The sequence below is a fragment of the Danio rerio genome, chromosome 15 (assembly GCF_049306965.1).
Source record: "Danio rerio strain Tuebingen ecotype United States chromosome 15, GRCz12tu, whole genome shotgun sequence".
Taxonomy (NCBI): domain Eukaryota; kingdom Metazoa; phylum Chordata; class Actinopteri; order Cypriniformes; family Danionidae; genus Danio; species Danio rerio.
The window spans coordinates 35,475,783-35,491,772 of NC_133190.1; the positions used below are offsets into that span (position 1 = coordinate 35,475,783).

At 33.2% G+C, this 15,990-nt stretch overlaps 2 protein-coding genes across 3 annotated transcripts in view; one reads left to right on the top strand and one right to left on the bottom strand.

The window, feature by feature from the left end:
• nbeab (neurobeachin b) overlaps positions 1-15,990 on the bottom strand; it is a 770,985-nt gene that overhangs the window by 167,869 nt on the left and 587,126 nt on the right. The gene's annotated exons all lie outside the window — the stretch shown is intronic.
• dclk1b (doublecortin-like kinase 1b) lies at positions 5,621-13,307 on the top strand. The gene is given in 5 exon segments (NM_001127474.1): positions 5,621-5,707; positions 8,249-8,343; positions 10,798-10,885; positions 11,173-11,342; positions 12,234-13,307. Coding segments are annotated over 5 exon segments (585 nt in total). The 5' UTR covers positions 5,621-5,652; the 3' UTR covers positions 12,411-13,307.

Genomic DNA, 15,990 nt, shown 5'->3' on the forward strand with positions numbered 1-15,990 from the left:
TAGATCTCGAGAACTCCTCTGCTGTAGTAGCTAATGAACAGATAGTGATTGCTCTTAAGAGATGACTACTTACTAGGATCATGTCCATGGTGCTGATTTAGATTAGTCAATTATCTTAAGTTGCATGTTTTTGGACAGTGTGAAGAAACCGGGGAACCCGGGGGGAAACCCACGTGAGCACGGGGAATATGTGTAAACTCCGCACAGAAATGTCAGCTGGCTTGGTAAGGACTAGAACCAGTGATGTTATTACTGTGAGTTAGGGGTGAAAGGGGTGATTCTTCAAAACAAAGATGGCTGTTATATGGAACTTGGGGTATTTACTAGTGATGGGTCATTCATGAATGATTCGTTCATTTTGAACAAATCTTCAATATGACTCTGGAACTACGAGTGCTCTCATGCTCTCATCCGCGCATGAGCACATTTGTGCAGGTGGTAACGGTCTTTTGAGTCGTTCAATTCGTAAAATTTTTAGAATATTTTGCCAAATTGAACCAGCTGAACGAAATGACTAGAAAAAAGATTTGTTCATCTTGATGAACGAGACTCAGATTCGAGTCAATAAAATGATCCGAACGTTTTTACAGTGGCTTAGGAATCGTCTGATCGGTGAATCATAAATTAAATAATGCGGGGACGGCTGCAACAATCATAGGCATGTGATCCTCTCAAAATTGGCTTATAAATAAACTGCACTAAATGCTGTAAATGAATCTGATCTTTAAAAAATATAAACACTGTCATTCAATGGAGAAAGGACAATGCAGAAGACATTGAAGAGCAAATCAAGGCAAAAAAACAGCTGCAGCTTGACTAGCGTAACTCCATTCTGTTATAAATGGGATTGTTTCATTATAAAAATTTTAAATATGTACTGTATTAGTTAATATAAAGCAATGCTTTCTAGTTACTTTAAAATATTAAATAAATTAGGAAATCACCAATGGCAACTTTAATGTAAATAGTTTGGCCCACCATCCTTAATCAAGTTTTTGGCCCTTCATAAGAAAAAGTTTGGGCACCCCTGGTTTATGCCGTTCTATTCTTTTTTACTCTCCATTCTTTCATGTTATCTTTTGTTCTATTACATTATGCAATCTTTTGTTGCATTTTGCTTTATTATTCATGTCTGAATTCTGACATCAGTGTTTTTGTGTACATGTAGTTCTTGGGCAGCCTATTTTTTGATGCATTTGCTTACTCATTTGTCCACTAGTCTGTGTCTCCTCAAATCTTCTTGTATTGTATGTATCTAGCCCTAACTGAAAGCTGTCATGAACATCCGATTGATTGAGGTTTCATTATTTGTCCTGGAATAGACCATGAATCATCACTTCCTTGTGCCTGATGTTCCAGACGAACACCAGGTATATTTATCCGCTGAGGCTTTTGCAAGCTGTATAGAAACAACAACAAAAACAGAACAATTATTGTGCATCAGTTCAAGCTCGTTCCTCAGATTTTGTATTCCGCCCTGGTACAAAATGAGTCCTCAGATCCGGTTCGCTGCACGTGCTGTTTTGTAATGAGCCCATACTGAGAATCAACCTCATTATTTGCAATGGTTGCCACAGAAATAGGTGAGCATAAACTGGCTGATTGGGCCAAATTGTTTATGAGGCATACCATTAATGCTGTTTTGGGAGAACAGGTCTATTTGCCTTTACCAGAAAGGTGAAAGTGAGATTGATATGTATAAAGGGAGGAAATCTGACATGCAGTCTGGACAAACAAATCTAATGTAATTGTTTTTATCAATTGATTCAATTGATTCAAAGAGCACTTGGCTTTGGTATAATGAAACAAAGTTAGTAAACAATAAAGAGGTGTTCATCGTGGTTTTGTAACATGTGTATGGTGCATTTTATAATGTTAAGGTTATTAAAGGGAAGGCTTCTTTGATGAAAGTTTAATAAACCTAATGCTTTGAATTCATGCTTTTTGCAAGTGTAGTTGAATTTGTTTTGATGGTATGGGATGTGAACTGGCCTTTATGTGAACATGAATGCATCATATAAAATCTGTTGTTATATTGCATATTCTCTAACCAGCCATTTTATTAGGACTCGGATTTACCTTTAGAACTCAATGGCTTAGCTTCCACAAGATGTACAGTTGAAGTCCCCTGAATTATAAGCCCCCCTGTTTATTTTTTACCCCAATTTCTGTTTAACAGAGAGCAGGTTTTTTTCAACACATTTCTAAACATAATAGTTTTAATAACTCATCTATAATAACTAAATTTTATCTTTGCCAGGATGACAGTACTGATATTTGAATATATATTTTTCAAGACACTTCTATACAGCTTGAAATGACATTTAAAGGCTTTACTAGGTCAATTAGGTTAACTAGGCAAGTCAGGGTAATTAGGCAACTTATTGTATAATGATGGTTTGTAGACTATCAAATATATATATATATATATATATATATATATATATATATATATATATATATATATATATATATATATATATATATATATATAGCTTAAAGGGGCTAATAATATTGACCTTAAAAGGGCTTCTACTGTATATAATAAAAACTGCTTTTATTCATGCCGAAATAAAACAAATAAGACTTTCTCCAGAAAAAAAATATTATCAGACATGCTGTGAAAATTACCTTGCTCTGTTAAACATCATTTGGAAAATATTTAAAATATAAAAAAATTCAAAGAGGGGCTAATAATTCTGACTTTAATTGTATATTGAATATTTTGCTTCATATCGACATATTAGAACTTATTTTATTCTGTTCGTTCATTTGAAGCCATTTTTTAACAGTGTTAATCAAAATACAGTTTTAGAGTTTTTAGCAAAAATAGATTGACTGGTTAGCACTGTTGCCTTACAGCAAGAAGGTTGCTGGTTCGAGTCCGGGCCAGGAGACATTCTGTGTGGATTTTGCATGTTCTCCCTGTGTTGGCAAGGGTTTCCTCCTGGTGCTCCGGTTTTCCCCCACAGTCTAAAGACATGCACTTTATGTGAATTGGATGAAGTAAATTAGCCGTAGTGAGTGTATGTGTGTGAATATGAGAGTGTATGTTTTGCAGTACTGGGTTGTTGCTGGAAGGGCATCCGCTGTGTAAAATATATGCTGGAATAGTTGGTGGTTCATTCCATTGTGGTCACCCCTGATAAATAAGGGACTAAGCCGAAGATAAAAAAAAGAAGAAAGTAAGAAAATTGTAAAACTTCAATATAATCTGTCTCCAGTATGCATTTTCTCGCCATGAAAATGGCCAAAGCAGCTGGCACGGCGATAAACACAAACAAACACATATTTTTATATTGACACTCAATAATTCAACTTGAGCTGAAAATTCGCTTGAGGTAAAAAAAAACTTTGCAATTTTTTGTTTCGGATCATTGGTTCGGAGATCATATTAGCAAGGTCATGTGATTTCAGAAAATGTGGCTTTGATACACCATTAGGGGAGAGCGAGGCACAAAGTAACACTTTTTAGTTTTGGTCAAATAATGAACAAAGTAATGGGGTTAGACAAACTATATATATATTTTTTTTTTACCAGCAACACACAAGCCTCTTCTACAAATGAGCATTGAAATTATGATCACCGGACCTATTGACCTTCTGTGCAGTATTGCCAAAAGTGCCAGGAAGAAAAATGTTACGATTTACTCCACCTGCGGAGCAAGTTGTAATAGACAGAGGCTTCATGCTTAAAAAGGCAGATTACACACAATTCATTTAAATTCAGTTTACTTTAAATAGTAGCTATATTTCCTCAGTAACTGGCTCATTTCTTTTAATTCTACGTAGCACAGTATGTTTATCTATTTGTTTATTGGATAAACACATTTGAATCTATTTGCATTATTATCCATTTATCCATTATTATACAATGCATTTCTTTGCATTATTAGCAATAAAATATATTTTTTCTATTAAAATTTTTTATCAAAAAGAAATTCTATTTAAAAAGTTCTCAACATTACACTCAAAATAAAAAAAATAAAAATAAATAAAAATAAATAAATAAATGTGTTAGTTTGACTGGTGTCCTTTTTCCTCAAAACTATAGCAGTCACTGTGTGTTTTTTACATCTTTCAAAATGGTTCCATCTTTTTCCATATTGAGTATAATAAAAATACGTTTATTATTACTTTATAATAATCTCTCATTCTTGGTAGATGCTCTAACTGCTTTCTGTTAAAAAAACTGTTAACTGTTTACTGTTTGCTTGTGAAATGCTCAGATTTCCACTTACACTTACTTTACGTCATGTAAATAGCAAATGCGCAACGCTCTTAAAGGGAATGGGAGATGAGACTCTGATTGGTTTATTCTCAAAAACACATATAACTCATTAAGAAAATAAACTCAACCCTTTTAGACCATGCGCCACGGCGCAAAGCGGATTTTCCCGTCCTTAAATAAGCAAAAATGCATTCTGACATGCCTTGAAAGTGTTTGCGCCTCCGTTTTGCGCTTTGCGCATGGACCATCAAAATAAAGCCCATACACTATAGCCAATTTAGTTTATTCAATTTACCTATAGTGCATGACTTTGGACTGTGAGGAAAACCAGAGCACCCAGAGGAAACTCCCACCAAAACGGGGAGAACATGCTAACTCCACACAGAAATGCCAACTGACACAGCTGGGACTCGAACCAGCAACCTTCTTTCTGTGAGGCGACATTGCTAACCACTGAGCCACCGTGTCATCAATATTTATTCATTCATTCATTCATTTTCTTTTCGGCTTATTCCCTTTATTAATCTGGGGTCGCCCTAGCGGCAACATATGTTTTATGCAGCGGATTCCCTTCCAGCTGCAACCCATCTCTGGAAATCACCGATATTTAAATAAATATAAGTGATTTCATTTAAATAAGTGTATATTTTACACACATTTAGCTACACAATAAATAGATGGATTGATGGGCTTAAAAATCTGTGTAAATCTGTTTCCTGTGTATTTCTGCGGGCACAGATTCAGAGTGGGCACAGAAACATAGAAACTATGCAAGTATGTAAAACCCAGTCCAGTTTGACAGCATCGTTCTTTGCCTCTGATTCATGTTTTCCACACACCAGTCGCATTTACTCACCCGAGTTTGTCGTCCGATAATCACACACATAATTAACTGCTGATCTGATAAAGTCCTAAAAAATCTGTTTTCCATCCCCAAAATAACAGGATGATGCATTCTCACTCGCCACATGTCGAATTATGTCAGGCTGTTACAGCGTAAATCGACAGATGGCAAGGGAGCTTGATATTCAGGATCACAAACACAGAACGACATCGATATCTGAGCCTGATATTACCTAATGCATTCTGAAAGCAATCATATGAGTGGCCGGATCTCTGAATCACAGCATAATCAAAGCTTCAGAGAGCTTTATTTGTGCTCGAGATGCTTCAGAAAGCTCCATGTTATCCACTCGGCAGCACTTTTACCGTACAGAAACATCTTCGCTCGGTGTTTTGCTGAGAGATTTTTTTACAGTCACCCACACAGACGCTGCTGCATCTATGGTATGGCATGTTTATGAGTGAGACTCCTCCCTGTGTGTCAGTAATGACGTCAGGTGTGCGCAGAAACACACTTCATACATCGTCTGCTGCTCTCCCACACTCATTCATACCCCAGCAGCTTCACACTAGACACTATGAGCGCAGGAGGAATTGCACTCTGCTCAGGCGGTCTGCTGCATGCTTTCGCAGGTAGGAGAAACCGCGCTTGTGCTGCAAATTGCTAATGATGAGAGTGTTTTTCTAGCTTGTGTTGAAGAATTATTATTTTTATTTCTCAAATTGTTGTTTAATATTTTTGCAGATGCGGAGAAATTTGATCTGTCTATCTCTATATAATCTTACAATAAATATATTAAAAATAAACAAAAAAAATATTACTTGTTATTTTAATAAATAAGATTTTAATTAGGTATAAAATTATTAGATTAAAAAAATTGTATATTTTATTCTTTTATAAAAAAAAAGTTTCATAATAATTATTTGCAGTGTTTGTTTCCTAATGTACTTTTAATATATGATTTCTATTTGGATCATTCGGTTGGCACGGATACACATGTACATGCAGTTTTTCCTTTTCACATTGTTAATTGAAGGGTTAATAATTATGCAGATGTGGAAAAATGTGATCATCTATCTCTGTACAATCTCACAATAAATGTTTGCAAATTGTTATATTATTATTATTATTAAAATTATTATTTAAAATTAATTGTATATGTGTATGTTATTATTAAATTATTATTTAAAATATATTGTATACCTGTATGTTATTCATTTATTTAAAAAAACAAAATAAAAACTTTTGCATAGTAATTATTTGCAGTGTTTGTTTCCCTAATGTATTAATAATAATTGATTTCTATTTGGATCATTCAGTTTGCATTGATACATACAGTTGAAGTCAGAATTCCCCATGAATGATTAACCCACTGTTGTTTTCCCTTAATTTCTGTTTAATGGAGAGAAGATTTTTCTAATCATAATAGTTTTAATACTCATTTCTAATAACTGATTTATTTTATCTTTGCCATGATGACAGTAAATAATATTGTACTAGATATTTTTCAAGACACTTCTAAACAGCTTAATGTGACATTTAAAGGCTTAACTAGGTTAATTAGGTTAACTAGGCAGGCTAGGGTAATTAGGCAAGTTATTGTACTGTATAACGATGGTTTGTTCTGTAGACTATCAAAACAACAAAAAAAACTTAAAGGGGCTAATAATATTGACCTTAAAATGGTGTTTAAAAAATGTAAAACGTATTGTAGCCGAAATAAAACAAGACTTTCTCCAGAAGAAATAATATTATCAGACATACTGTGAAAGTTTCCTTGCTCTGTTAAACATCATTTGGGAAATATTTAAAAAGAAAAAAAAAATCAGTGTGGGGCTAATAATTCTGACTTTAACTGTATATGTAATGTTTATTTTACACTATTGATTAAAGGGTTAATGTTTAGGCAGATAAGAAGAAATGTGAAAATCTGTTTATCTGTCTTTGTATAACCTATAAATAAATGTTTGCAAATAATAATAATAATAATTATTATTATTATTTAAATAAATCTGATTTTAATTAGGTATTATTAATTTAATATAGAACATAAAATTCATATGTTTTTCTTTTATTAAAAAAAAAACTGTTGCATAATAATTATTTGCAGAGTTTGTTTCCTAATGTATTAATAATGATTATTAATTGGATCATTTGGTTGGCACTGATACATATGTTCATGTAATTTTTATTTTCATATTGTTGATTAAAGGATTACTTTTTATGCAGATGTGGGGAAATGTGATAGGCTGTCTGTCTGATTTTTTTATCAGTAATCTAAAAATAAATGTTTGCAAAAAAATATTATTATTATTATTATTATTATTTGTTATTTAAATAAATATGATTTTAATTAGGTAATAAATTATATCAAATATGTTGCATATTTGTTTAAAATTATTTAATTATTTAAAATAAATTGTATACGTGTATGTTATTCATTTATTTAAAAAAAAAAAAACAGTTGCATAATAATTATTTGCAGTGTTTATTTCCCTATGGTATTAATAATGATTAATTTCTATTTGGATCATTCAGTTTGCATTGATACATATGTATATGTACATGTATATGTTTAATACCTTATGTTCTTATAATTAATTTAAAGAGAAGAAAATGCCTTGAGATGCAGCTTTTAAGGCTGTATATGTATATATAAAAATGTTTGTGTGTGTGTGTGTGTGTGTGTGTATAGAGATAGATAGATAGATAGATAGATAGATAGATAGATAGATAGATAGATAGATAGATAGATAGATAGATAGATAGATAGATAGATCGATAGATAGATAGATAGATAGATAGATAGATAAATAGATATTAATTTTAATTTTAATATATTTTTGTACTTTTTGTTTTCTAATTGTAGTCATTTCTATCTGCATTGTCTTCTATTATTCAGTTTGTATTATTGATTTCTTTATTCCTACATTGCTTGTATTTGTGTAAAATGCTTTGAGAAGCAGCTTTCAGAGAATACTGTACGTGTTTATAATTTCCTGGGCGAAAAGTGCAATTCAGTGTAAATTTAATATAAAAATATCTCAATTTCTTGATGCGTCATTTTTGGCTTGAAATATGACTAGAGCACTCTCAGTAAAATCTTTGACATTTACCAACTTGTCGTCCAGCGGATGTGAAGTAGCTGTGAGTTGTGCTCTTGTGTGTTTCAGCTAATGGAACAGCAGGCAGTCAGCTGTCCACGCCACGCTCAGGAAAATCTCCCAGTCCATCTCCAACCAGTCCAGCCAGTCTGAGAAGAAGAAGGGTGAGAGACATTCACATCTTCTGCATATTCTGTAAAGCCTTAAAAAACAACACGCGGTTAGACTAAGTGTTGTTGACTTTTTTTTATTTTAGCTTGTTTATACAGTTGAAGTCAGAATTGATTTCTTTCATCTTTGATATGATGACAGTACATAATGTTTGACTAGATATTTTTCAAGATACTAGTATTCAGCTTAAAGTACAGTTTAAAGGCTTAACTATGTTAACTAGGCAAGTTAGGGTAATTAGATTATCATTGTATAACAGTGGTTTGTTCTGTAGACAGTCAAAAAAAAAAAAAACAAAAAAAAAAAAAATATATATATATATATATATATATATATATATATATATATATATATATATATATATATATATATATTGTTTAGGAGGGCTAATAATATCGACCTTAAAATGGTTTAAAAAAATAAAAACTGCTTTAATTATAGCCAGACTAAAAGAAACAAGACTTTCTTGTGAATTTTTAGGATATACTGTGGAAAAATAGTAATGCTCAGTAAACATCATTTGGAAAATATTTTAAAAAGAAATTCACCGGAGCTAATAATTTTGACTTCAAATGTTTAATTTTCACTGCATCAAGCAAACCAAATCAAAGACTTTCATCCTTCTGATGGGTCATAATTGTATTTTAGGTGCTTTAATTTGTGAATGCAATGCTCAAACACACATGAACACATCCTACTGAATAATTGCATGTTCATCCGAAATGTTTCCTAGCAACATCAGACGAGCTTCTTGACCTGCTGTGTGTTGCTTCACTAGCTCAGTGATAGACAGTGACACTCAGTGATAGACTTAAAATCCTATATGCTTCTACAACATTACCATGATTGTCTGCTCTGCTAACTCTATTGTGTATGTGCTTGCATGTTACAAGTGCACTTGGATGTTGTGTTCACACAATGATAGATGTTTAAAAACAAATTTAATGCATGCTAATAAATACAGCAGTTTTATATTCTAAATTTAATAATAGTCAATAGACATCTGTCATTTTTATGTCATATTATGTTCTATTTATACAAGCTTTGCTTTTAACTGAATATTCCGTTTTTTAATGACAGGAATAAATTCCATAGAAATGCATTTTAAAATGTAAAACTTTTATTTTACAATTAAGCAATATAACTACACTCAAATATTTCAGCTCCTTATTTAAACTACTTATTTAAAATGAGCTGAAACAACACAACTCTTGAGTTTTTTTGGGACAGCTTAATTGTTTTATGTTCAATCAACTTAAAATTGTTAAAACCATTAAGTTAACTCCGATTTGCATTGGGATGACATGAAGGGATTGTGTGGAATGCTGCATTTTTACGGTGTAGTTTGGATTAAATAAATGCAGCTTTTGTAAACATACTTTAAGGATATTAAATAAGAAAAAAGATCCAATGCAAAATTATTCAATAAATTATTCAACAAATGTCAAAAAAGCCTTTTTAATTTGATATACACAACTGGTCTGGTAAAATATGTATTCTTTCCCACTTGATCTTGTGTTGAAATAAATAAGTGATGGTGTCAGTGAACGAAAGATCTCAGTTTCACCTCACCTGCTCTGCTCCAGTCCAAAATATTCTTACTGAACTAAATCTGTTTCCATAGAAACTGACCTTTTGTTTCCTCTGTAATACCTCTGCTCATTTTAACATGAAGCTCTTGATACAGACTACATTGAACATAGGAACTTATATAATCATTTGTTAAAAATCAAGTCTCTGCAGTCAAAAACACTACTGTCCTGGCCGTTTTGTGATTTTAGGCTTTTCATAAAGTGTTACTTTCTAAATCTAATGAAAAAGAAAATAAATTTCAAAAAACATATTTAAGGGTGTCTTTTATAGAAGTTTCAATATTTAACAAATATTTCTAAAGTCATAAATCTTCACTTCAGCAACACTCACATACACTAAACTTCATATTCATATCTATATTCTATAGGTTTTGACAGAGGGATTTGTCCATACAAACAGTATTTTACCACAATATTTACAGCATTTTATTTGACATGCTGTCTCCTCAGTAAAAACATTAGGCTCTGATTTGACAAAAAAAAAGAAAAACAAAAGAAGAGAAGAGAAGCAAGAATTTTATCCTAGAGTTAGGATATCTGTGATAATTATTTATGCATAATTATTTAAATAATGTCAGATTGGCATATTTAAACAGAGTTTTAGAAAACTGGTTACACACACACACACACACACACACACACACACACACACTCAAAAAAAAAATGTTTGCGATTCTTAATGTAATTAACCAACTTTGTAAATATGGTGATAAATATTAGTTAATTTTTACCCTATTCACCTGCAGTGTCTTGCCTTAAAATATAATGACGATAGTGTACATGTACTTTATATCAACATACTCCATCAATTAAAAGCTGTAATATGTGTGTCTCTCATGTTGAACTCACTAACAGGGCTCTCAGCACAGTGGCTCATCTTTGTCTCTGGCCTCCACCAAAGTGTGCAGCTCCATGGATGAGGGCGACGGGCCAGGCAGTGAAGGTGAGGAACCCTGGAGTTCTGACAAATAATTATAATTTATGTTTTATAATTGGAATATTTCATCTCACACACAAAAAAATTGCGTTTGCTGTTTAAAAACTACTTATTTAAAATGAACCGAAATGACATAATTCTTGAGTTTTTTTTACTTAACGTAATTGTTTTATGTTCAATCCACTTAAATTTGTTAAAACTAATAAGTTAACTTAATTCCGTCGTGTTGCCCCAGCACAAATCGATTGTGTGGAACCCAGAGTTTGTTTTACAGTGCATCTCTTTCATTCTAGCTGAGCTGACGGAGGATTGTCCTCAGGTTCCTGCTTCCATTGCTGAGAGGTACAAGGTGGGACGGATGATCGGTGACGGGAACTTTGCCGTGGTACGCGAGTGTGTGGAGAGATCCAGCGGCCGAGAGTATGCTCTAAAGATCATCAACAAAAGCAAATGCAGAGGGAAGGTGAGATCATGCTTGAAGAATTTTTCACACCAAAAGTAAAATTTGCTAGCAGTTTTTTCAACCTTAAGCTGCCCAAGATGTAGGTTCTTTTCCAGTAGAACAATAAAGAATATTTTTAGCGGAAACTCATAAAATGCATGTCAGTGGTTGATATTTTGAGAGTCAAAAAAACTAAACATAATATACAAACAAAACAAAATGATTACTCATGGTTTGTGATGATCAGGGCCGGATTAACGTAAGGGCTAGGTGGGACTGAAGCCCCAGGGCCCACGGAAGAAGGGGGCCCTTAATTGGCTGAAGAATTAATTTGCGCTATGAAACGCCTCTTTGCGTTATGCTTTCTCTTGTCGATAATATGAAGTATTCCTTTCGGTTCACTGCTGTTCAAAAACAGTGATATTGGTGCTAAACTGAAACTCAGAGTGGCTGTAGCCCAATTAGAATATTAATTAGCCCTGTTTTAGTCAGGTGATCAGATGTCCCAATTTTACCAGGACAGTCCCTTATTTCTGCACTACGGTGAGAACCGTCCAGTCAAAGATAGGATATTCAAGTTCGTCTGGAACAAAAAATAAGATTCAAAAAGTCTTTATCATTGATACACTTGCACATGTAGTAACAGAAGCTGGGATAGGTTAAATCATACTGAATGGACTCATAGCTGAAGCGATGTCTCAGCCACGTGGCGGTTACAGCTGGAGTCAAACCGGCGCGCGCCCACAAAATCCTTTGTGGACAGAGACAGAGTACGAACAAATCAAATAGCCTGCACAAGCAGTTACATACATATATATTACATACGGAATACATATATATATATATATATTTTTTTTTTCCAATTCAATTCACCTTTATTTCAGGATTATCTGTATTTGTCTGTGCTCACAGGAACACATGATCCAGAATGAGGTGTCGATTCTTCGGAAAGTGAAGCATCCTAATATTGTTCTGCTGATTGAAGAAATGGACACATACAGTGAGCTCTACATGGTCATGGAGTTGGTCAAGGTGAAACAGTTGACCTTTATACAGACAATCATGACTGTAGTTACTTTGACCCTATAATTCAATTTATGAAAACCCCAAAAATATTCCTGTATGGGTTTTGTAAGGGTTAGGTTATGGCAAGGTTGATTATTTCAAGCATGATATGATTTACAGTAATTGAGCACAGTGCCATTTTCCATTATTCAGTGCATTAGTGTGATATGAGCAGAAGACCAGGCTTAAACCAGCCAAAGTACAACGACAAATATGTTTAACTATTGTTTCGATTTTCATCCATGTTTAAGACTGAATTAAGGACTGCAAAAGAATGAAGCTTTGTAAATGGCATTAAAATAGACTTATACTTTAAATTGTCATGAGATCTTATAATATTGGTACTGGGTTTTTCAAGACTTGCTCATTGAAAATATGTGCTTCAGTCCTTATTATTGTGAATCTGCAAAAATATTTTTCAACATATGTTTAACTGCCGATCGGAAATACACACAGTTGAAGTCTAAAAGATTAGGTCCCCGTTTATTTTTTCCCCAATTTCAGTTTAACGGAGAGAAGATTTTGTTTCAACACATTTCTAAACAAAATAGTTTTAATAATTTATTTCTAATAACTGATTTATTTTATCTTTGCCATTAGGACAGTAAATAATATTTAATAAGACACTTCTAAACAGCTTAAAGTGACATTCAGAGACTTCACTAGGGTAATTAGGCAAGTTATGGTAATTAGGCAAGTCATTGTATAAAGATGGTTTGTTCTGTAGATTATTGAAAAAAAATAGCTCAAAGGGGCTAATAATTTTGTTGTTAAAATGTTTTTTAAAAAAAATTAAAACTACTTTTATTCTAGCCGAAATAACACAAATAAGACTTTCTCCAGAAGAAAAAAAAACATTATCAGACATACTGTGAAAATTCCCTTGCTCTGTTAAACACTGTTTAGAAAATATTTAAAAAAGAAAAAAAATCAAAGGAGGGCCAATAATTCTGACTTCAACTGTACCTCAGCCTGCATTTTTGCCAAAAAAAATAAAAATTGCTTTGCTTCGGGTACATTCCGTTACATGTTTCAGATGACAAATCCACAAGAGGGTGCTGGCTAAATCTTTAAGTTTTTATGTTTATGCAAGCTAGTATGATGCCAACAATTATGTATTGATGAATAATTGATTCTTTTTCTGAAGTTCTTTGCACAAAACCAAATAAATATTATTAAACTTATTGGCATTACATTTGCCTCACTTATGGACTTCCATTTGGAGACTTTTCATCCACTTTTTTGGTGTGGTCGGTTTGCTCAGTAGCTTAGTGCTCGGGCAGAGTGCTCTGGTTCAGTTCCAAAAAATGAAATTAAATCAATGTAAAATCAAGGTAAAATTATGTGGGCACAGTGCATGTTCTCTCTAATGTTTGCTTTTCAAAACACTATTGGTTGGGTTTTGGAAAGGGTTTAAGTCTAATTTGTACGACAAGCCCTGCCGCATCTCGTACAAAGACATGTATCTGATATGTACACTAAAACTTTTTTAGATTTGCAAAAATATTGCCAGCGCCCTCTAGTGGACTTGTCATCTGAAACATGCAAGGGAATGAACCTAAAGCAATGTAATTAACATTCTGCAAAAATGCAGGCCGAGCTATGTATTTTCAATTTACCTGGGCAGGTACTTTTGATTAGATTAATGCTGTCTTGATGAGCACAATCTACCACAGCAGAAAACAGATACAGAGTATAGGATTGACCATTTTAATTGATCTAGATGTTTCTGTGAAAGAGCAATCGATGTATGTGTGCATATACAGGGTGGTGATCTCTTTGATGCCATCACCTCCTCCAACAAATACACGGAGCGGGATGCCAGTGGGATGCTGTATAACCTGGTCAGCGCTATCAAATATCTACACAGCCTTAACATTGTTCACCGGGACATCAAACCTGAGAATCTCCTGGTGGGTGTTGCAGGAATACAGACAGAATTCTTTCACTATAAATCACACTATCAAAGTGTTACTTTCACAAATATACTGTAGCTTAGATTGACAATCACATTTGGGAGAAGCTGATTCCATGTTTTTAACATTGAATAAACTTTCTTAACGAAGCTTTAAAACATTATTAAGTGTCTTCAACAATAGTCTGAAAAACAAAAGAGCTTGTATGAAGACAATTGTTTCCTATCACACAATACATATCCTGTGAGTTGTGTAAAGCTTTTGACAGATAAGATTAATTCATACTGAAAATTGACTTTAAAGAAATTATGAATCTTTTTTTTAACCCGTTTCAACTAAAACAAATCGATCTCATTTGAACTTTTAACTTAAATTGTTACATTTTAATTATAATTAACTCAATTCTGATTTATATTAAATAATTATAATGTTTGTATTGAATACGTTGAGGAATTAGTATACACATATACTGTACATGCAAACATATGACTGAAACTATGTAAAAAAATACAGACATGAACCTAAAGATCTTTGATGATTATGACTCTAAATAGCAAGAGATTGAATAGATTGAATTTGTGTTACAGGTCTTTGAGCACCAGGATGGGAGCAAGTCTTTGAAACTGGGGGATTTTGGCTTGGCAACAATTGTGGACGGTCCGCTTTACACTATCTGTGGCACCCCAACCTATGTAGCTCCAGAGATCATTGCAGAGACTGGGTAAATCATATGCTATTCAAATATAGTAGTATTTACAGGAGAGTATATGAAAATCAGAGTAGTAAGGCAGCCACACATTACAACTCTTACCATAAAGATAACAGAGGAATGATGTAGTTTTAATAATATTAAGATTTACTTTTTAGGCTGATGACTGATTAAAACATTGACAGCCAATCAGAATCTTTCCAGCTTTAAAGAGCTTGAGCACTTAAAGTGACTGAAAACAATAATTGCAGAGTGCTTTGATTAAACAGAGCATGTTTATGAGTGGATTCTTTCTAGTTATCGTTCTTGGTGTGAATGGGCCATACCCATGGATTGTAATCTGACATCATTGTATGTTTTTCGCTCAATATTACAGGTATGGCTTGAAGGTTGATATCTGGGCGGCAGGGGTTATAACATATATACTGCTTTGTGGCTTCCCTCCGTTTCGTGGGTAAGTGCAACATTACTGTAAGTTAAGCATGCAATTTTATGGGCTTATTATGGATTTAATTTAGACAACTTTATATGTTGGAAAAACATCTCTTATGCTCACAAAAACTGAAATAACTAAAATTACAGTTTTCTTTTTTAATACAATAGTAATTTAGTGTTTAATTCCTAGGTTGAAAAAGTCATTTTTGTTTAACATGACACCAGTCTTCAGTGTCATGATTCTTCAGATATAATTTCCATTTATAATTGATGTTGAATACAGTCGTGCTGACTACTTTCACATGACTTTTTCTAATTATTATTAATTGCTCACAATAATAACCGAGCAGCAACTGTTTATTAAATATATTAAAACTGAAAAAAGGTACTTTAATATTTAAAAGCTGCAAAAAATCTTCAAATATCGTCAAATATTTCGCCAAACAGATCAGCCACTTTTGACGCTCATAAACAATCATAAAGTCCTCGTGCAGCCGAAATTAGGACGTTTGCTAAAGGTGCAGCTGTCGTGCAGTGAGGTGTT